At 42.1% G+C, this 23,454-nt stretch overlaps 1 protein-coding gene across 1 annotated transcript in view; it reads right to left on the bottom strand.

Moving 5' to 3' along the window:
- Positions 1-22,621, bottom strand: part of LOC110219226 (carboxypeptidase A4-like) — a 28,348-nt gene extending 5,727 nt beyond the window's left edge. The window contains exons 1-11 of the mRNA XM_021002393.2: positions 22,528-22,621; positions 22,045-22,144; positions 18,700-18,781; positions 12,981-13,115; positions 11,757-11,855; positions 10,682-10,783; positions 8,677-8,778; positions 7,025-7,135; positions 6,148-6,238; positions 5,045-5,244; positions 715-799 (exon numbers count right to left, since the gene is read on the bottom strand). Coding sequence (XP_020858052.1) covers positions 715-799; positions 5,045-5,244; positions 6,148-6,238; positions 7,025-7,135; positions 8,677-8,778; positions 10,682-10,783; positions 11,757-11,855; positions 12,981-13,115; positions 18,700-18,781; positions 22,045-22,109 — 1,072 coding nt within the window. The 5' untranslated portion in view covers positions 22,110-22,144; positions 22,528-22,621. The remainder of the gene's footprint in view (positions 1-714; positions 800-5,044; positions 5,245-6,147; positions 6,239-7,024; positions 7,136-8,676; positions 8,779-10,681; positions 10,784-11,756; positions 11,856-12,980; positions 13,116-18,699; positions 18,782-22,044; positions 22,145-22,527) is intronic.
- Between the last annotated feature and the right edge of the window lie 833 nt (positions 22,622-23,454).

Below are 23,454 nucleotides of genomic sequence, written 5' to 3' on the forward strand. Positions count from 1 at the left end.
TTCAGCTTCCTCCAAAAACAAAACTAACACGCCTTCCCTTCTGAGAAAGTTTTGAAGTCATTTCAAGCTTTTTGGTGTATGATAAGAAACACACCACCTACCACACAGCTGGCAACCTGTAAATAGTAATTGCTTGTGGTTATGGCAGCAATAGAATCAAAGACCCACAGAACCCACTACCCATGTTACTGACACCATCAAGCTGGGGCCTGTATGGAGCAACAAGAAATAGCCCTGTAAGGTGAGTTCTGTAATCCCTAGGAAGGGCCGCCATCATAATAGCTGGAGGGTGTAATGGAAAGAGCCTTGGCCTTGGTTTCAGGAGATTTGAACTCTGACTCTTCTTAGCTGTGTACACCTTGGGCAAGTCAAAGAACTTCTTTGATCAGTTTCCTCATCTGTACAATGGGGATGATTGTCCTCATAGGACTGTTATAAGGAAAATAATGTATAAAGCATAAAGCACCATAGGAATAATAATAACAATAGTATGATTATGTCATATTAAGAATTAATAACAATCACATTATTAATAACAACAAAATTAATAATTTATAACCTCATTTGACAGCATTTATCATCATCATCACTTTTAAATTAGGCCATCCTTCTTGGCTTTGGTGAGCAACCAGTGGGTGTCTAATTTCCGGTCCCCCATTGCATTTTCCTTTACGTCTCAAAGCACTTTCCTGAATAAATAAGGCAAGAACTTACACACAGTTGGGCAGATCGCTCCCACTTTGTACTTGGTGCCAAAGAAGGATTTCAGGGCTTTTGCTGCCTCTTTACCGACCTTGTACTAGAGGGAGAAAAGAAGAGCAAAGTGAAAAATAATGATTCTCCTTGAAACGACAGACGTGTTGATGCTGCTCAAGCTTGTTTTATTTCCTTCTTCTGCAGTTTCCCGTTCCATCACAGCAACAGATGCCCTGACTCTATTAAGTAAGGCCTACCTGATGAGCTAGGTGGGCCTGGCACAGTGGTGTCAAATTCAGATAGGAACCGATTACTGAAGACTTCATACATTGACTCAGAAAACCACAAATGAACATTATCTGTATTATATTGTATTTTTATTATTTTTTTTACCTTTTTTTTTTCACACAGCAATTGGGGTTAAGTGACTTACCCAGGGTCACCCAGCCAGTGTTAGGTGTCTGAGATGGCATTTGAATTCAGGTCCTCCTGCCTCCAGGGCCAGTGTTCTATCTACTGAGCCACCTAGCTGCCCCAATTTTTATTATTTCTTTAAAAAACATTGCCAAAAAAAACCATTTCCCAATTTAATGTGATTCGGGTCACATTCTAGATATACCTCCCCAGTACATAGTATTGGACTTGGGGTCAGGAAGACCTGAGCTTTAACCCTGCTTCAGAAACTAACTAGCTGTGTGACACATGTCACTTCACTTCTGTTTGGCAGTTTCTTCATCTGTAAAATGGGGCTATGTTCCAGGCTTGTTGTGAGAATCCAATGAGATAATAAATGTAAAGTGCTTGGCACAATGCCTGGCATACAGTAAGTGCTATATAAATGTCAGCGATTATTGTTATTATTACTATTCATCTTTCTTCACCTCAGCTTCCTCATCTTTAAAATAGATAGAATAGGGGGCAGCTAGGTGGCTCAGTGGGTACAGCTCCAGCCTTGCAGTAAGGAGGACCTGAATTCAAATCCCATCTCAGACACCCAACACTGGCTGTGTGACCCTAGGCAAGTCACTTAACCCCATTGCCCCACCAAAAAGCCAAAAAAAAAAAAAGATTGAAACCTATCTTCACAAGGTTGTTGTGAGGACTGACTTGAGATAATTTATGTAAGGTGATTTACAAACCTTAAGGCGTTATACAAATGCTTCCAATTCACACTCATGACAAGAATCAGAAAGGCATGGTAGGTAAGGAGGACAGGCATCATAGCAAGGGAGGACTTACTGTTTCTGACAATGGACACTTGGGCTCACGGCTCTGGGCATTTTCTCTGGCTCTCCTCATGCCTGCAATGTTGTGCTGCCTCATCTCTGCAGCCTGGCTTCCTTCACGGGCCAGCTAAAATCCTGTCTTCTAAGAGAAGTCCTTCCCAGCTGCCCAAATGCTAGTGCTTTCTCTCTGTTGATCATCTCCACTTGTTCTAGTCCATATATTGTTTATACACAGTTTGTGTGTTTTCTCCCCCGTTAGCCCGTGAGCCCCTTGAGAGCAGGGATTGTCTTTTGCCTTTCTCTGCATCCCAGTTCTGTGCCTGCCATTAATTGTCTGGTTGTGTCTGACTCTTTGTGACCCTGGGGACCATACTGTCCTTGTGATTTTCTTGACAAAGATATTGAAGTAGTTTGCCATTTCCTTCTATGGCTCATTTTACAAACAAGAAAACAAGCAAACACGGTTCAGTGACTTGCCCAGGGTCACATAGTTCATATCTGAGGTCAGATTTGGACTCAGGAAGAGGAGTCTTCCTGACTCCAGACCCTGAATTCTATCCACTGCACAACCTAGCTGCCTTCTAAGAGGCGCTAGCAGATCTTAAGGCTGTCTCTAAAACCTAAATTTTGACCCTGGCCCTGTGAAACTCCCTGAGAAATGGTTATTTCCCCACAGATGCGTGTACAACAGTGGGTCTTACTTGACCTTTGTAATGTCATGGACACCTTAGGCAATCTTGTGAAACCTGTCAACTTCTTAGAAAAATGTTTCTCCATACATAAAGCTGTGAGATTACAAAGGAAACTAATTATATTAAAATAAATTATCAAAATATATATTTTTGAAAAGTTCATGGACTCCAGGTTAAGAATCCTAAAAGCTTGTACCCATTTTCTGTGTGGAGCAGGTATAAGAACACTTTTGTTGCTCATTAACTTTTTGGGATGAGTCACTTTGCTATTCTATCTTAATTAAATATTTTGCTATTAGATATATGATTTATACGTGGTCTATGAATAGGGACTGTGACCTAGAATAGCAGCTCCAAATGTATTTACACAGGTAAGTGGACCAAAACATACTATGGAACCTAAGGTCATTATAGGTCCCAGCAATGAGAGGGAGGCAGGTAGTTACAAATAGTTGTTGAATGAATAATAGGAGCATTTCCTGTCCGGAGCCTAGTCTCTATGGAAAATCTCTAAGTCCTTAGTGACTTAAGGGGTCAGTACATACAGAGGCTTGCCTGGGGATAAATGCTCCCTTGACTTTTGTCCCAATTCCTGTTTGTTACTGTTCCTTAATTCTGAGTCCTTACTCATGACCAGCCTTGAAGCCAAGTGGCTGACTTGCGGTAGACAATACTAAGAACTGGACAGGATAATAATAGATATAAACTTTGGCAATGTAACTACTTTCCCTTGAGAAAAAGATGATCTTTAGCTGCTTAGTTTGTGTATGTTAGTAATAGCGCTTCACAGAAATTGTAAATCAATTCTCATGATACACAGTTGTTTTTCTATGAATATATAATGAGAAAACTTCTGAAATGCACTAGTCTTGAGCATGAACCTCTAAGGCTTGCCTAGCCTGACTTTTCTTTCTCTGTTTTTCCCACTGTTCTGTCCTACACCATGCCAGCTGCTGGCAATTTCCAGCTGAGTAGGACCGTCCAGAGACTGCAATTCTCTGGTGTCTCACAAAATGAGATATCAGAATAAGACTTTAGTGGAATTTCTATATAGTTAGGTTCATTAAAAAATGTAAAGGGAGGGGGCAGCTAGATGGTAGCTAGGTGGCATAGTAGAGAGCTCCAGCCCTGGAGTAAGGAGGACCTGAGTTCAACTCCAACCTCAGATACTTGACACTTACTAGCTGTGTGACCCTGGGCAAGTCACTTAACCCCGACTGCCTCACCAAAAAGGAAAAAAAAAAAGTAAAGGAAATCCAAGGTACTTTTTTTAGAAGTCAATAATATTCAAATTAACTCTTTGCTTGTAGACAGCAGAAATAACTCATTGTGAAAAGAAGGCCGCAGAAATACCTCTCCTTTCTTTATGTTCATTATTTTTTTCAATTATTTTTCCACTTAATAGTATTATATTTTATCCAATTACATGTGAAGATCATTTTCAACATTCACTTTTGTAAAATTTTGAGTTCCAATTTTTTTTCATCCCACCCCCACTTCCCTCCTGACCTTCCCCCAAGACAGCAAGCAATCTATATAGGCTACACATGTACAATCCTATTAAACATATTTCCACATTAGTCATGTCATAAGACTCTGAACAAAACAAAAAACCATGAAAAAGAAAACACAACTAAAAAAAGAGAGAGAGAAAATAGAATGTTTTAATCCGCATTCAGACTCCATAGTTCTTTCCCTGACTGTGGACAGCATTTTCCATCATGAATTCCTCTCCTTTCTATGCTAATTACCACTGCACGGGAGTGTCTGAGTAGTGGTACAGCCCTAACAGGAAACTAGACATGTCAGGGCTAGGCCATGGGGCACCTGCACCCCACTACTGCCACGTCATACCCCTATACTGACAAATCCCCAAACAGATTTCAGCCATGTGACCCATATGGGGAGAGAAGCAAGTGGGAGAGATGAAGCTGCTTGCTGAGTCCCACCTTCCCCCCTGTCACACTCCTTCAGAGAAAGCAGCTTTTGGTGGCAGCCCAACCTTAGGGTCTACTACTCATCCTTCCTCCATGGTTTGGCTCTCTAAGTTTGGATAAGGTAAATGAAATGGAATGAGCCCAGACCTCACAGAAATTCCTAATTATTCCTTAGGCCTGCTTGAGGCTGCCGTAAGTCTGATTCAAAGAGAAAATGAGAGATGGGGAAGAACAGTTCTCTCCTCTTTACAGCTCTAAATCTGTTCTCACAGCCCAAAGAGTAGAGGAGAAGTAGACGGAGTTAACCTCTAATAAAATAGACCCAGGTCTTCAATACAGGGCATTCCCAAAGTTTTAATGCAGTCTTAAGCCATTAAAGCTTGGAGACACCCTATATAATAATGTTCTGATAACACTCAGGCAAGCTCATCAGAGGGTATTGAAAAGCATGAAAAGCCACACTAGTGGCCGCATGAGGGAAGTGGTCACTCACCAGTTCATCAAAGTCACGGGCCTTGGTGCATGTGTACCCATAAGGAAACATCAGGAGCTGTGAGTAGCTGTGGATATCAATGAAGCTTTTGAAATTCCCGTGGCTTTTGATGAAATCCATCACAGATTTCACTTCTACTTCTGAATGAGGCTTGGGTCCACGGTATAAATCAGAACAGGGATCGTCACTGGATCCCTTTCCTGTGAAGGGAGCCAACCCAAGCAAAAACATTAGTAAGAACACAGACTCTCCAAGATCCTGGACAGACAAACCTACTTAATTCAATTAAACTCAAGAAGCATTTACTAAGTACCCATGACTGGCAAGGCATGTACTAGGTACTGGGGACAAAAGAACTAAAACAGAACAGTCCCTTGCCTTCAAGAAGCTTCCATTCTGCTATAGGAATATGCCATGTACACAGGTAAATACAGGGAAATTTTTAGTAGTGATCCCCCTTCTCCTAAACTGCCATGAGCCCTTCAGTCTCACGCCAAAACTTTCCTCTTTCACCAGAAATTCAGCTTGGTTTTATCTATAGTAATCTGGCTAAATGATATGGGAAGGTATCAAGTAGCTTTTCTTGAACTTGCAAGTTAAAATTTACATTAGAACCCTCCCTCCACTATCACCCTATTTCAATGCCCACTATGATGTAGAGGGGACCATAGATTGACAAAAGCAGATCCTAGACCAGGCCAGGAAGGCTTCATTTACAGCCCAGAAATAGCCCAAGTTAGGAGAGGCTCATCACCAGCAGGTTAGCCACCAGGGAATCTGTCAAAAAACGTGGAGGAAGCACCTGCTACGTGATCCAATTAGGTAATATTTATAGAACTTTTAGCATAGTGCCTGGCACATAGTAGACTCTTAATAAATGTTTGTTCCTTTTCCTTCCCTTCTCTTTTTGATTTTTTGTAAGAGAAGATGGCTCTCTGGGAGATGGAAGAGGAGAAGGAATGTATCTGGAAATCAACAAGGATTTCAACAAGACAGCAAGCATTTGTTAAGCACTTAATGTTTGCCAGGTACTATGCTAAGTGTTGGTGGAGGTGATGTAAAAACCAAAGACATAACAAAATATGTTAAAGACCGTATCCTACCATAAAAGCCTGCATCCCAGTTCCTATTTGGGTCAACTCCTACACAATGACTTCCAGGAGTAGTGGATCGGGTCTTCCTCCATAAGCGATCCTGGAAAACCCACCCAAGAAAGAACAGTCCAATGTACAGGATTTATTACTATGACCCATACACTGCTCCCAGACCTTCAGAGCTTGAAAGGACCTGTAAGATCACATCAGCACAGAATTTCAGAATTGGAAGGGACAGACTTCAGAGGCCACCTACGGCAGTCCGATCTCTACCTGACCAGGAATCCACCCTACAGTCTCACCCAAAAGTAGTCATCAAGCCTAGAAAAACCAGGGAAAGGATCACATTACTTCCCCAGGCAGGGAAGTGCTGCTTCTGGACAGCTCTGAATGCATTCAGTCCTTCAGTTTTCTCTTTATATTCCACTTCAATCTGCCTCTGCCCTGAGGTCAGACCCAAGGACTCTACCTCCATTCCCACCTACTAGCATTTCAGAATTCTTAAAGACAGCCATTATTCCCCACTGTCTTCTCTGCCTCAGGCTAAACATCTCCAGTTCTCCGATTCTTTCCACTGGTCCTCATAGTGGTTGGTGTTCAGTCCCCTCACCACTCTGGTGACCCCATGGAGGACATGTTGTTGTCCTTCCTGAAATGGGGTACCTCAAACTGAAGACAATAATCCAGGTACTGGCTCTCTTTGGGCCCAGCTGTGGTACACAGACTATGGGGAGTCTTGGCTGGACAGTATACCGAATTAACACTGATTTGCTAAGACTTCCCATCCTGTGCTCCTTCTGCTCTGCTACATTGCCTCCCACAAGCATTTATTGGCACAACCAAGGCTCCTGACTCCCAGCCCATTCCATTGGTTGTTGTTACTCACTTTGGTTTGAGAATAGACATAACCATCAGGATTGGCCACAGGCATCAGGAAGATGTCCATTTCATCCAAGATGGAGGTGATGTTTGGTTCAATCCCAAAGTCAGATACAATCTAAGCAGAGATAAAACCCCTGTCAGCTGCACCATCCCCAGACAGTGGGGTTGGTACTGACCTTTCCCCCAAGGTCAACTGCTCTGAGTAGCATTCCATTGACCCACATGACTACCTTCAGAGAGACAACTCTGGGCAAAATCTAATGATTAATGTATCAGGCACTTGGGGGATATTTCATAGAATTATGTAATGTTAAGGCAGGCATTCTTAACCTTTTGTGTCATGGACACAAAGTCTACTTCAAGCTTTTCTGAATAATGCTTTTAAATGCATATAATGAAACATATAGGGGGAGCTAAGTGGTACAGTGGATAGAGCTCTGGCCTTGGAGTCAGGAGGACCTGAGTTCAAAGCCAGCCTCAGACACTTGACACTTACTAGCTGTGTGATCCTGGGCAAATCACTTAACCCCCATTGACTCACCAAAAAGCAAAAAGAAAAAAAATTTAATGAAGTATATGACATTACAAAGGAAACCAATTCTATTGAAACAGTTATCAAAATATTTCTAAAAACAACTTCATGAGCTCAAGGCTAAAAACCTCTGCTCTAAGATACCTAGTTCAGTCCCTTTTTGCAGACAAGGAAATTCAGTACCAGAGGTGACATGATTTGATCAAAGTTATACAATAATATTAGCTAGTATTAATATAGCACTTGAAGGTTTTCTAAGCACTTTATACTATTATCATATTTGATCTTCACAACAACCCTGGGAGGTAGATGCCATTATTGTCCCCATTTTACAGACGAGGAAACTGAGGCACTTAGTAGCCAAGCAATTTGCCCAGGGTCAAGAGAGGTTAAGCAATTTGACCAGCTAGTAAGTGTTTAAGGTTGGATTTTAATTCAGGTTTTCCTAACTCTGACTCCAATGTGCTAGCCACTTCTAACACACGGCCTAATAGAACCCAGGTCTCTTGAATTTGCTCCTATACATATAGGTATGGTCAGCATCTATTTCTGTCTATAAGTTCCTCCCTTTGGTTGTAGGGCAGAGGTGGATAACATTTTCTAGCCTATTCTGGTATGAGCAAGGATCTTGCCTATTTATAACACTGCCACACAGGGCCCACTTGACCCATAGGTTGAGGTGCTCCAAGAAGGCAAACCCACCCCAAATTGTTTCCTCCACATCAACCGCTCATTAATATCTGAAATTCCACTATCAGTCTATCCTCATTTAAAATGCAAATAACCCTCAGAGGAATAACACAAGAAACTGGAGGAGGCTAGAGAGGCAATCAGAGCATGGAGTACCCAAAGAGGGTAGGGAACAGCTATGAAACGGCAGTGCCGAAGGCAACCTTTGCTTGATTTAAGCTTTGCCTGGGACTGATCTTCTTGCTGCAGGGTCCCTGAGAGCACAATGAACATTGGTCATCTGCTGGGTTGTGTACCATCAGTAATACATTTTGTCACTGAAGAACATATTTTGTTCCAGTAACTTCCCAACTTGTCAGTGGGGCATGTTCAGTCCAGCAAGTCCTCCCCACTCCTGCCCACCAAAGTGCCTAGTATACATGAGGAGACATGACCTTTCTGGCTATCCATATTGCTGTGGCCTGGGTGACCCATTCACGGGAGTGGATTCCAGCATTCAGCCAAATGGCAGGTCTCTTGCCTTCCCCGGTGCTGAACTGTGAAATGGAAACCAATTATATGACATTTCCATAGAATGTTACCAAGCACTTTCTCACAACAACACTGTCAAGTTAGTAGTTCCAGTTTTAGTATCCCCATTTTACAGATGAGAAAATCAAAACAGAATGACTTGCCTATGACCATACAGTTAGCAAGTGGCCAAGCCAGGACTTAAACCCCAAGTCCATTGTTATTTCCACTCTATCCCAGGTGGCAAGCAATACTCCTTTAGCCCTGTCTCTCTTGGCTAGAAAGTCTTTTCACTATCTCCTTTTTATGTATTTCAAATAATTCAGAGACTAAATTATATCAATGGTACTATTTATCCAACTGCTCTGTTGGAAAGGAGCCCAGCCGTTTAGCAGTGGATACCATCCTATAGCAAAAGGGCCTCCTACAACCCTTCAAAGTTTCATGGGCAATCTTTGAAGTATATGGGAAGAAAATGAATTCCCTATATTAGTTATATTTGTAACCTGGGTTGTATAGATCATGTGCAAGATATTCCCCGCCTGATTCTAATGTGCCCAGATGCTGTCACACATGTGGCTATTGGTGCTATGGTCCAAAGTACTATTATGTCCTTTGAAGGACCCAAGATGATGTTATGACCTAGACCTTGAACATGTTCCAAGCACTCATTTCTGATTCATCTCATTAAATGAGCTGAGTACTCAAGTAGTTTTCAAGTTTGGTAATTGGTGAATTCTGGCTTCTACCACTGGTGAGGTTAGCCATATTGGGTTTACAACTTTAAAAAATATCCAAGCTCACATTTAGTTCTTATGTGAACTAGTTAGCATCATATTATTCCATAGTCACAGTTTATAACCTTTAACTCTGGCCAACTGTCTCTTAAATGTGTCTCATTGGTCATAGGAGAACCAGCTAAGAAGAAGATTGCGGGGCGGGGTAGGGGTTGGGGGTACACCTACTATGTGCCAGGCACTGTGCTAAGTGCTTTACAAATATTCTCTCATTTGACCTCAAAAGAACCCTGTGAGAAGGTACATGTAGATCCGTGTAGCTCAGCCTCAGTAATGAAAATAAGAGATAGGAACTAGCTCTGTTATTTCATTGGCATAGGGGCCTCCCAAATCAGGGGGACTCCCTCTATCAATGCAGGAAAGTAAATAGTGTTGTTCATGAGAAAGGCTTCTGATTTCTGGGGTCCAACACCCTCCCCCTCACTTTGAGGTAGATACCTTGCCTTTCAGATGAAATTTGTAAACTAATGTGGTCATAGTAGCTCTAATATATTAAGCAAAACAACTATGAACTTAGGTCTTTCATACAGATCAAATTCTGAGGACATGAACTCTGCCTGCCTTAATTTCTTTGGTGGTCACTATTCATTTCTGCCTTCTTGGAATCAATAGTCACATGTACTACAAGGGATCTACCTTCCACCACTGAAATGACTACATGTTGGCGAATAGTAATTTTTGAAATCCCTGAGAAATAAATTCGAACCCTGACTGATATACACAAAGCCATACTGTCAGGGCTTCTACAATTTCCAGTTGCCAGGGTGCCATCACCTGCTGCTGACCTCTTGGCCCAGAGCCATCATCACTCACACTTTCAATGTTCTCTTTGCCCAGGGAGTTCACAGCCCAGCCTAGCACATAAGAGGTCTCCAGGAGACACAGATACCAGATTCCCACCACCACAGTTTCACCATTAAGAAGCCTTACCTGGTTTTCTCTTTCCCTTCTTTGTGAACAACCAGTTCTACCAATCAGCAAGGTAATGACCCAGTCTAAGAAACCAGCCAAGAAGGTCCTGGTTCTCTCTCTTCTTATTAAACCGCTTGTTGGTAGCCAGAGAGTAGAAAAATGTTCCAAGACATGCCCCACAGTGTAGTTGCCCCCACTTCCTTAATGTGGTCACACATACCTTCAGTACATACAGTGGTCGTTTTTCAAAAGAAAGACCAATCTGCAGCCAGTGCACTCGTTGGGGGTTCTCAGAAGCAATTCTGCCCATCTCCTGATAAATCTGAAATGTGAAAGCATCTGTAAGTGGATGTTCTCCCATAGTATGTCCCTCTACATTTTTTTTTCCTTCTAAACTTTCCTCCCCCAGGCCTCCAGACCCTTTGGCTCCTAGCACACCAGCCACAGCATGCTCATTCTTGGGAGCTTGACAGCTACCAGCAGATTATAGAAAACAACACATACCACGTTTGTTCTCATAATTAACCCCTCCTCACTTCAAAGATGCAAAGATACAATACCACTGTAAAGGCATATGGGACGTTACATATAAGGAAGAGCAAATCAGGTCATTTTGTCTGGAGAATAGAGTGGAATAATATATGTAGAGAGGGGAATAATATATGATCAGCACAAGCTAAACTGGGGAGAGCTTTAAATGCCAAATAAAGGTATCCATTTAATCCTATTATTGGAATGTGATCATAGGAAAAAATTGTTTTTAAAAATTATGTCTAAAAAAACCAAAAAATATTGTCTATATACATATAGATGGACAGATAGAAAGCAACATTGCCAAGAATCAACCGAAATTTCTAACAACCAGTGAAAAACTAACTAAACTTGAGGACCATCTAGCTCCCATTCCTCATTTTGCAGATAAAGAAACTGAGGCCCAGAGATGTTAAGTGACTTGCCCAAGGTATATCAGTTCCATGATATACTATAATGCCATTAAAAATTATAATTCAAAGGAATATAAAGAAATGACAAAGTGAATGGGCCAAGAATGAATCAAATTCAGAAAACTTAAACTACAAGCTGCTAGGAATATATTGTATATCAAAAGTAATTTTGAAATACATATTTTGTAGATTTATGCTTGATTGGTTTTATTTTTAAATGCATAAAAAATTATTTTAAAATTAAAAACGGAAGGAGCTAAGAGCATTTGCTTTTACTCTTGAATGAGGAAAGTAAGCCTGCTGCACTCAACCCAAGAAGCCATAAATCTGAATTTGCTCTGAAATATTTACCTTTTCCAAGCTATGATAAGCCCCATAGTTGAAGTTACCATTATTCCGTTCCCTTCCTGTATTATTTTTCATTTCTTTCACTTCTGCATCAAAGAGCGCCTGAAAAAGACAATGACTGATAAGGATTGCCCATGGGACACATTCCCACCAGAGGACAGTACTGGAGGAGTACTGCTAATCAAATTTCAACCAACTGTGAGCATTGACAGGAAAAGTATTAACCAGAGCTTTTAAAAAGGGTCATATTTCTTAGAATCTAAGAAATCTTCCTTCCCCACTCCTACCTCACCTGTACCCGCACTCTCTCCCTCCCCACCTCCACCCACCCAGCTCCTCTCTGCCATCCTACTCATAATTCCTGGAAACAGCAAAAGTACTATAATGTCCTTCTTTACTGGCCTGGTATTTGGCATACAGAACCTCTGAAATATGTCCTTTGAAGAAAACACCTAGAAACTAATAAACTCTCACAGCCACCCAACCCTCAAAAGTTGCCTACAGATGGTTAATTAAAGGTTAATTAATACAGTGACAGTTTCCTGTCATATCATATGATCCCTGGCCAGAATACAAATTCATTTACGGCCCACCAGTCAGGTACCACTAAAACCAAATTATGAGGTTGTTGATCAAGTTGGCTAAAGTCATAAAGTAATGGCACCTAGGCCTTTGAAAAGCCCCATAGTATCTCTTCCATAATAAAGACCAATTTGTATGAGGTCTACATTCTGGAAGATGGATGAAACTGATGGGGTGATGGGACCTGGACCCCTAAAAGGAAAACACCATGTCTTTGAAAACAACCCAGTTCCTGAATTTTTCCTACACGTTTCAGCAGCCCAGATCAATGGCATCTTGACCAAGGCATGTGGCCCATCCCAGCCAAACTAGACACTTGACAGTCCTTTCTCAGTGGCTCAGCCCAAGACCACTTAACTCCTTTCACTGTTACACCTGGCCCACCCCAGGCTAGTTACCACTCCCATCCAGATCTTTTCACAGTTCCTTTTTCCGTATGTAAGCATCAATCTCACTCCCATCAAGGTGCAGATTCATTAGGAATCTAGCCCCATCTATAGGCCTTACAATAAATCTTGCCACTTTGACTGAAAGAAGGCCTGAGTGCTTGAATGATTTCCAGGTGGACTCCCCTGTACCCTGACATCTCAGCAACCCCAAACCACATCAAACCTTTAGCAAGAATGAAGCTCAAAGTTTACCCACCTGCAGGTTTTTAATGGAGACTGAGTACTCCAAGCCATGGGATTCCAGAAAGGACTTGACAAGTTTCAAACTAGCTGGTGGAACCACAACATCCACAGAACGCTCAGTGGTAGCGGGTACTTTCCAAAAATTGAGCTGAAGAAAAGCAAAAGAAACAAGAGAGCAATCCTTAAGACAAACAGCACCCACAGTTCTCTAGAACTACAACACCCATGAGGCCAGGCTGTCTCCAGGGGCCTCTGCCCAGGAAGAGAACCCAGAGAGAATGTGTGGCAACTGGAGAAACATCTAACAGTCCTGCTGTCCTGCAGTGACTGACCCTAGTTTGGACCTTTATTACCTTTCAGCAGAACTGTTACAACTGGGCTCCCTGCCTCATCTCACCCCAACTCCAATTCATTCTCCACTCAGTTGCCAAAGCAATTTTCTTATCTTTAAAATTTTATTAATTTATTTTGATTTATCAACTATCATTTCCATATGCTTTTGAGTTTAAAATTTTTCTCCCCCTTCCTCCCCACACCCTCCCCAAGACAATGCACAATCTGATATAGGCTATACATTTACATTCCTATTAAACATATTTTCACATTAGTGAAGTTGTAAGTAAAAATTAAAGCCAATAGGAGGAACCATCAGAAAGAGGAAACAAAACTCAACAGAAGAGAAAAAAATAGCAATTCAACTTCCATAGTTCTTTCTTTGGATGTGGATAGCATTTTCTTCTATCCGCTTCCTTTTTTTGGGAGAGTTCACCCCATTCACATTCACAGTTATGATTACTTTCTGCGTCTTTTTCCCCATCCTTTTTTCCCCATTCATGCTTTTCTTTCTCCTTTCTCCTTCCCCCCCACTAGTGTTTTGCTTTTGACCACCACCTCCTTCAGTCTCTCCCCCCTTCTATTATCCTTTTACCTTTTCTTGCCCTTTACCCTTACTGCTTCTTCCCTCCCTTCTATCCCCCCTTCCTTTTCTTTCCCCTTTTCCCTCCTACTGCCCACAGGGCAAGTTAGATTTCTATACCTAACTGATTATGTTATTCCCTTCTTGAGCCAAATCTGATGAGAGTGAGGTTCAAACAATGCTCACCCCCTCCCTTCTTTCCCTCTGTAATAGGATTTTCTGTCTTTTCCTGTAATGTAATTTACCCTTGTCTGCCTCTTCCTTTCTCAGTACATTTTCTAAGATCAGACTAATCCACTTACTTGGATCCATTTAACCCACTTGATTACATTTTTTTTTATCATTACATTAAAGTCAACTATTATCCACCCCCTTTATGTATATTCCTTTAACATGGTGTAATAACAATACAGTTCTCAAGAGTTGCAAGTGTCATATTCCCTTGTAGGGGTGTAAACAGCCCTCCACCCTGATTGACAACATATTGTATCTTTCTGTCCCATTTCCCTTTTTATGTCTTTCTTGAGTCCTGTCCTTGAAGATCAAATTTTTTCTTGAGCTCTGGTGTTTTTGTCAGGAAGGTTTGGAAGTCCCCTATTTCATGAATATCCATCTCCTCCCTTGAAAAATGATGCTCATTTTTGCAGGTATTGATCCTTGGCTCATCCAAGCTCCTTTGCGTTATGGAATATCATGTTTCAAGCCCTGCAGTCTTTTAATGTAGAAGCTGCAAGGTCCTGTGTAATCTTGACTGTGGTTCCATGATATTTAAATTGTTTCTTTCTGGCTATTTGCAGCACCTTCTCTTTCATCTGGTAATTTTGGAATTTTGCTATTATATTCCTTGGCATTGTCGATTCGGGATCTCTTTCAGGTAGTGATCGGTGGATTCTTTCTATGGTTATTTTACTTTCTGGTTCTAGGACTTCCGGGAAGTTTTCCTTTATGATTTCCTGAAAGATACTATCCAGGCTCTGTTTTTCATCATGACTTTCAGGTAGTCCAATAATTTTTAAATTGTCTCTCCTGGATTGATTTTCCAGGTCGGCTGTTTTACCAATGAGGTATTTTACGTTTTCATCTATTTTTTCATTTTTTTGTTTCTGTTTGACTGATTCTTGCTCTCTCATAGAGTCATTAGTTTCCATTTGTCCAATTCTAGTTTTTAACAGATTGTTTTCTTCTGTTAGTTTTTGTACTTCCTTCTCCAATTGGCCAATTGTATTTTCAAGAGGTTTGTTTTCTTCAGTGTACTTTTCTTCCAGTTTGCCAATTGTGTTTTTTAGGGACTTGTTTTCTTCGGTGCACTTTTTTTCCAATTGGCCAATTGTATTTTTTAAGGACTCTTCTACCTCTCTCATCAGACTTTTAAAATCCTTCTTGAGCTCTTCTAAGAAGGCTTTTTGGGCTTCAGACCAGTTCATATTCCCTTTTGATGTTGCAGATGTGGGTTCGTTGACAATGGTGTCCTCTTCAGAATATCTGTCTTCATCTTCACTCTTCTTATAATATGACTCTATGGTACATTTCTTTTTCCTCATGGTTTCTTTATTCCCTGGCCTTTAAAGAGATTGAACTCTCCTGCTGGAGAACAGAGGGCACTGACCCAAGCTTCTTGTGTTGGGAGCCTATGTCTTGGTCACTGGCTTTGTGTGCTGGGGCCTCTTATGTTGGCAATTGGGGGCTGTAGGGTTCTGGCAGCTTACCTCATGTTGGGCTGGAATCAGCAAGGCTGGAACTTTCAGGCAATTCTAGGTTGCCTGCTTTTCCTTCCCTTTAGCTTTCTTCAGCTCCTTTTAGATGGGTGCTGCAGGGTGTTTATCTGCCTCGGACCCCTTGCAATGCTGCCTCCCTCATTTCTGCTAATACACTGGGAGATTCCTTTGAGGTAGAGTACTGAGGCACCTGGTGGTTTTCTGAGGCGCTTGGAGGACCAGGTTTTGGTGTTTGCCTGCTCTACCCCCTTGGCTTCAGGATCTCCTCCTGGTTGACAGTTGGATGCTGTAGGCTTCTGACAGCTTACCTGGTGTTGGGTTGGAATCAGCAAGGCTGGGACTTTAGGAAGACTCTAGGTTACTTTCTTCAGCTCCTTTCAGATGAATGCTGCAGGGTGCTTATTGGCCTGGGGCCCTTTGTAGTGCTGCTTCCCTTATTTTTGCTGAGGCACTGGGAGACCCCTTTGCTGGGCTGCTGCACTGCTGTTCCCCGTCTTTCTTCCAGTTCAGCTGTTCCAGGGTTTTTTTCTGGGGTGATATTTTCTGGGTTTTCAGACGTTGATAGGGGAGGGTGAGAGTGACTACCTTTGTACTCCACCATCTTGGCTCCTGGAAAGCAAGTTTCTTAAAACATAGCTCTGACCACCACACTCCCCTATTCAATGACTCCCTTGGGCTCCTCATCAGCTCTAGGATCAAATATTGTTGTTGTTGTTGTTGTTTAATCCATTAGTTGTGTCCAACTCTTTGTGGCCCCATTTGGGGTTTTCTTGGCAGAGCTACTAGAGTGGTCTGCCATTTCCTTCTCCAGTTCATTTTATGGATAAGGAAACAGTGAGGCAAACAGTGTTAAGTGACTTGCCCAGGGTCATACAGCTACTAAGTGCCTGAGGCCAGGTTTGAAATCTGGAAGATGAGCCTTCATGACTGGGGACTGGCACTCTAGCCTCTGTGCAACCTAGCTACCCTAACAGAGCTATTCATTTTCCTGTTGTTTCCTCCATTAGAATGTATTCCCTCTATAATTTTGTCTGTCTCTCCCCTTTTTTAAATGTGACTTTTAATGTAGCACTGATGCACACTTGACCAGTGTGAAATGTGTACATACTGTATGAAACCTCTATTCTCAATAGGCTCTTATTTCTATGTGGAATTTCCTGTCTTGCAGTGTCCTGCAAATAAAAACTTAATTCAAAAAAAAAAATGTATTCCCTATGGAGGGCAGGGGCTGTTTTTTGTCTTTCCCTGTATTCCCAGCACTTAGCTCAGTCCCTGGCATGCAGTAGGTACTTAATAAATCCTTATTGGACTAGTTTGGATTGGTGTGTTTGGTAGGGCATACGAGACTTGCTTCCCACAAAATACCCTGTCCACAACCTGCCATGGCCTAAAATTAGTAGTGGAAACAAAAGCAGATGTATTACATTCATAAGATTATTCTTCCAGCCCACTCCCATTAATCAAACAATCAATAAACATGTAGTAAGTGCCTACTGTGTGCTAAGAGCTAGGGATAGAGAAAAAGGCAAAACAGTTCCTGCCCTCAAGGAGCTTACCATTAGCATGAGAGCAAGAAATGGTTTATCAGACTAGCTGGTTGACATCCTGGTCCTCAAAAGCGAAATTAATAAGTTTCCACAGGAATAGCACATAGGCAGCAGTCCATCATCCCTATTGCAACTAATAAATGAGGGAAGGGCGAAGAGGAAGGGCAGCTGGTAGCACAATGCATAGAATACCAGGCCTAGAGTAAGGACCTCAGTTCAAATCCCAGCTCAGATAGGTGCTAACTGAGTGACCCTGGGCAAGTCTCTTAACCCTGTTGACCTCAAGTTCCTCATCTGTAAAATGAGCTGGAGAAGGAAATGGCAAACCACTCCAGTATCTTTGTTAAGAACACCCCAAATGGGGTCATGAAGAGTCAGCCATGACTGAATAAATGAACAACAAAGAAGGAGGGAGAGGAAAGAGAGAGAGAGAGAGAGAGAGAGAGAGAGAGAGAGAGAGAGAGAGAAAGTAGAGATTGAATAGATTAAATAGACGGAAAGGAAGATTTGTTAAGAGTTTAGGATGAATGCTCCAGGCACCATGTTAAGTGTTTAGAATACATAAAAGCAAGCAAGATAGACCTGGCCCTCAGGAGTTTACAGTTATAATAAAGGGTAGAAAACACCTGAGGGGAATTGAAAAGTGCCCAGAGAGTATATGAGAGCCTGCCTAGTGAAAAATGCTGTGGGCTACAGGACTGGCTTTGCCCAACACAGAAATTGGGGCCAGGGTGGGCATCTGGTGGGGTAAAGATATGAATAGGGTGGAGTAGCTCTGAAAAAAAAATGAAACCTCACTCATTTCACAATTCTGCCTGAAGCCAGCTGTTCCCTCCACAATTTGGAGAGAAGGGAGGCATATTGGAAAAGCTGATAAACAAGCAAGTGTGTGGCCATGCAAGAAACGGGAAGGTCTTTTCTCCTACCTCCCAGTATCCAAAGCAGTAGTCCTAAAAACGATTTTGCTGTCATTCTGTGGTGTTTGGGGGTTTTTCTTGGCAAACATACTGGAGTGGTTTGTCATTTCCTCCTCCAGCTCATTTTACAGAAGAGGAAACTGAGGCCAGCAGGGTGAAGTGACTTGCCTAGGGTCACACAGCTAGTAAGTGTCTGAGGCCAGGTTTGACCTCAGGAAAATGTCTTCCTGATTCCAAAGCCTACTGCTCTATGCACTGCACCACCTTTTCTTCTCTTCCTTTCACTTCTAAGAGCAATGAATGAGGAGAAATCTCCAGCCTCTGACTTTTATTAGCTGGGGGATCTTGGTCAAGTCTCTCTGAGTCTCAGTTTCTTCATTCATCAAAAGGGAATGATAACTCCTAACTTAGCTCACACAGGGATAGTGTGAGGAAATGATACAACTCAGGCAAACTGCTTTACCAGCCTCAAAGTGTTGTACAAACATCAGCCATTATCACTGCCCCCTCCCCCAATGCTCGTCTCAACCACTGTGACTGAACCCAGGATTATGATCACCAAAGATGACAAGAATGTTGGTGAAAAATCATCCTTCCCTAGGATTAAAAGATGCCCAAAGGAAAGGAAACGAGATACCTTGGAGTTCTTCGTGTTGACCAGCTCTTTCAATTTGCGAATCTGGTTTACATCCCAGACTTTAATTTGAAAAACCTGGTGCCTAAAAACAAGACAGACAGACAGACAGATAAACAAAGCATGATGTTATATGTTTTTGACAGACATAACAAACCAGAGCCATGTTTCCTGGAGCCTGGGTGGATTGCAAATAAGTGGGCCTCAGTCAGATAGTCAAGGAGCATTTATTAAACACTGGGAGGATTATTGAGGCTCGTGGCTGAGCCATTTTCTCCCTTGTGTCAGTCAGTCAATCAATAAGCATTTATTAAACGCCTAATACATGCCAGGCACTGCAGTAAGCCCTGAGGATATGAAGAACAGCAAAACCACGATCCCTGCCCTCAAGGAGACCACCTTTTAATAGAGGAGGCATTATACAAGAACTAGAGAGATATAAGACAGGACAGTGGCTAGAGGGCAGGCTTCTCTTCCTGAGTTAAACCCAGCCTAAGACACTTAATTAGCTGTGTGACCCTGAGCAAGTTACTTAACCCTGTCTGCCTCAGTTTCCTCATCCATAAAATGGACAGGAGATGAAAATGGCAAACCACTGCAGTATCTTTGCCAAGAAAACACCAAATAGGGTCACAGAGTGTCAGATGCAACTGAAACAACTAAACAGTGAAAGACATAAGATAAGAAGTGGAGATGAGGGCACAGAGCATTGCAGGCAAAGGGGACAGCTAGTGGGAAAAGGAAGGAGATAGAGATGCTTCCAACAAAAAGGAAGAGTTTGGGGATAAAACAACGTCATAGTCATTCAACAAACAGTGATTGATTGTTCCATGGTGCCAGCCTCTAGAGGCACAAAGACAAACAGCAAAATGTGCCCCCTCCCTTAAGAAACGGATACCTTCTGCCTCCCTGGAGACCTTCAGGAAAAGAAGACACGTGTCTGTAGCAGATGATGGGGATGAGCAAGGTAATGAACACCTGACATTCACATGGTACTTTGAAGTGTGCCCAGTGCTGTTCTTTACTAGCTCATTGAAGACTGAGGAAGGTTCTACAAAATGTTATCATCCCCATCAAACGCCATCATATTTGTAAAGCACTTAGTGCAGTACCTGGCATAAACTGGTGCTTAAAAACTGCTTATTTCCCCTTGTTTCCATTTTACAGAGAAGGAAACTGAGGTGCAGAGAGGTTACTATTGGTATCAGATGTGGGATTTAAGGCCAAGACTCTAAGACTAACTCTCTCTCACAAACAGCAAGCTTGCTTCATCATTTGTCAGTCATAATTATGTATGGCAGGCTGTCACCTGATGTAGGATGCTGGAATGGATAGACTATTGAACTTGAAGGTGGAAGACCTGAATTCAAATTCTACTAGCTGTATGACCCTGGGTAAGTCAGTTCCTCTGCCTTTTATGCCTCTCTGAAAGGAACCACATCTATAAACAATTCAAGTCAATAATTATTTATTGAACACCAAATAAATACAAGGTTCTCTCCTCGACGTATTTTCTCATCCAGAAAATAAGGGGCTAAAGTTGGTCCCTTTCTGATAAAAACATTCCCTGATTCTAGCATTTACACATACATCTGCATAGGCAGAAAGGAACATCTGTAAAATACAGTAACTACAGCAGCAGCGCGGTTAAGCTGCTCTTACATGTGGCGATCCCATTATTAACCAGCAGCAGGGCACACATCTTGTTTTTCTGGTGGCAGAGAAGGATTGATTATACTGAAAGCCAAGAGAGTCTGGCTTCAAACATTTTACTCCCCATGAGACTTTGTGTAAACTACCTTGCTTCTCTGGCCCTCACTGCTCTCAAGTGTAAGATGAGGTTAGCCCAAATTAATCAATCAATCAACAAACACTTATTAAGTGTCTCCTCTGTGCCAGGCACTGTGCTAAGCACTGGGACCAATGACCACTAAGGTCTCTCACAAGTTGTAAATATATAGAGTTAGTAGCTTCCATGAACCACAGCCTCACATACAGCCAAATAAAAGTTCAATGATTCGGAAGGGAGAGGTGGAATTGAATTAATCTCATCAGTTCATGTGGAGATTAAAATTCACCACACCAGGAACGTTGGCACCTGGCACCTCTAAAGACCAGCACCTCAGTGGCTAGAAAGCCCTAGATTTACACACAGACACAGCCCAAACGAGCAGCGACTGGATGTGTGCTGAGGTACTTTGTCTAGTGATTTTTATACTAGATTTGCATTTGGTAGAAGTTCAAAGGCCATCAAGTCCAATCTCATCATTTCCCAGATGAAGAAACAGATGCAAACATTAAGTGACTTGCCCAAGGCCATACAGGTGGTAAGTATTAGAACCAGGATTTTCATCCAGGTCCTCCAATTCCAAACCTAGCTCTTCCAGTTTTAAGTCCATAGGCAAATCAGGATTAGCTATAAACACTCTGCCTGTGGACACCAGTTCATCAGTATTTCAATCAATCAAGCAGTAAACATTTATTAAGCACCTACTGTGTGCCAGCTGTTGTGCTAAGTTCTGGAAACAGGAAGAACGCTTAGAAGTTTAGATTTTCTGTTTCTTTCATCTTTAGTCTCATTTTTCTATCTTTAATTTTTAAAAATCAAACCCCTGGAGCAGCTAGGTGGCGCAGCAGATAGAGCACCTGCCCTAGAGTCAGGAGGACCTGAGTACAAATCTGACCTCAGACACTTACTAGCTGTGTGACCCTGGGCAAGTCACTTAACCACTATTGCCTCAAAAAGAAAAAAAAGAAAAAAGAAATCGCAGCTGTGATTTTATTGGTATAGGGAACTTTCAGTGAGGAAATTCCCCTACCAAAGCAGATCAGCAGCTGCTCACCAACTCATAATTCTAGAGTTTGCCTGTGCACTGAGAGGTTAGGGGCAGCTGGCTGGTGAGGGTGCCAGGCCCAGAGTCAGGAAGACTTGAGTTCAAATCCAGCCTAAGACACCTACTAGATGTGTGACTCTGGGCAAGTCACTTAACTTTGATTGTCTCAGTTTCCTCATCTGTAAAATGAGCTCAAGAAGGAAATGACAAACCACTGCAGTATCTTTGCTAAGAAAACCCCAAACGGGGTCACCAAGAATCGAGCACAACTGAAAAAACTGAATAATAATAAATAATATTTAATAATACTAATTAAGATGAAATATATTATAATGAATAATGTAATTAACTAATAACAAACTTGTACAGAAAGTAGAAAATGCCAGAAATTTATAAATATAGGAGACAGACAGAAACAGACACCCACACCCACATGAGAAATACCAAGATATTTTAACATGGTTTCCTATATTTCAAGTATAACCAAAAAAATAAGCCAAAAAGGGCAACTTACCCACTGAACTTTCCCTTGCAATAGATAGACCCTATCAGGGCCCCGAAGAATACTATCCACCTCATGTCCAGAAGGATCTTCAGGTAGTGACTGAGTCAGGCTGTATTTGGAAGGAATCAGAGGCAGACTCAGGCTCCTAAAAATGCAAATGTAATTCCCACACTCTTTTGCACCCCTTACAATAACAGTCTTGGTCCTGCTTCTCTCTGTATCTCTATGTCTTCCATTCCTTTGGGGTGATAAAGGACAAGGCACTTGATTGACAAGTCAAGAACTTGTTCCACAGGCTCAGAAAGGCTGACCCAAAGGAGCCCTGCTCCTCCTCCCTAGGCACTTAGACACTGCCACATACCTGAGGAACTTTTCCTTCCCTGGAGCTTAGAGTGATCAGAAGGACAAGACTGGGAACCTTACTGATAATAACAATAATACCCAGCATTTAACGGCATCTCAAGAATTGTAAAGGGCTTTACAAATACCTACTTTTATCCTCAACACCTAAGAGAATTTCAGTCTTGAACAACTCTTGGTGACCCCATTAGGGTTTTTCCATTTCCTTCCCTACGTCTCTATATATATCTGGTGGTGGTTCCATCGTTTCTTAGGACTCTTTGTGACCTCATTTGGGGCTCTCTTAGCAAAGATTCTGCAGTGGTTTACCATTTTCTTCTCTGGCTCATTTTACAGATGGCAAACAGGGTTAAGAGATTTGCTAAGGGTCACACAGCTAGTAAGTGTCTCAGGAAAGATGTGAACTTAGGACCTCTGATACTCCCATTCAGAGCTCCATCCACACTAGGCACAAAATTCCAAACATTTTTTTCTCCAAATATTATTTTCTAAAGCACCAGTATGTGATGTTGACTCAAGTTCATTTATATAGACTTTCAGTTGGTGGACTGCAGACAGTCCTTGGAAAGCAACTATTTGGAAAAGGGCAGGAGGAGGACTCAGTATCCCTATGCCTAGTTAAGAGATGGAGCTACTGAGTCATTCATACTCACCCATCTCAAACGCAGGGTGAATGATCCCAATCCTCAGCTCTAATTTCTTAATACTCCTCCCACTGAAGATTTGCCTTTTGAGTATATCTGTGTGGCTGAGCTCATTCCCAGTCTCACTGTGTGAGATGGGGGTGATGGCCATCCCTGGCCTTGAACCCTAAGATTGTGGGCTCAGGGGTCACACCATTTAGTGCTAAATCTGAACCAAACCAAATTGATGGGTGTGTATCCTCTACCTAAAACTCCATGGGAAAAAAGACCCAAGAGGCCATTTGTCCCAACGATCACCCAACTCATTACTTCTTGGGGCCCCAAGCCACTGGTGAAAGTGGGAGGGGATGAATGAGAGCAGGGCATGGAGGAAAGCTTACCAATGGAATCAAGGCATTACCTTCAGCACAAAAAT

This window comes from Phascolarctos cinereus, unplaced genomic scaffold, assembly GCF_003287225.1.
Source record: "Phascolarctos cinereus isolate Bilbo 61053 unplaced genomic scaffold, phaCin_HiC Scaffold_1;HRSCAF=81, whole genome shotgun sequence".
Lineage (NCBI taxonomy): Eukaryota > Metazoa > Chordata > Mammalia > Diprotodontia > Phascolarctidae > Phascolarctos > Phascolarctos cinereus.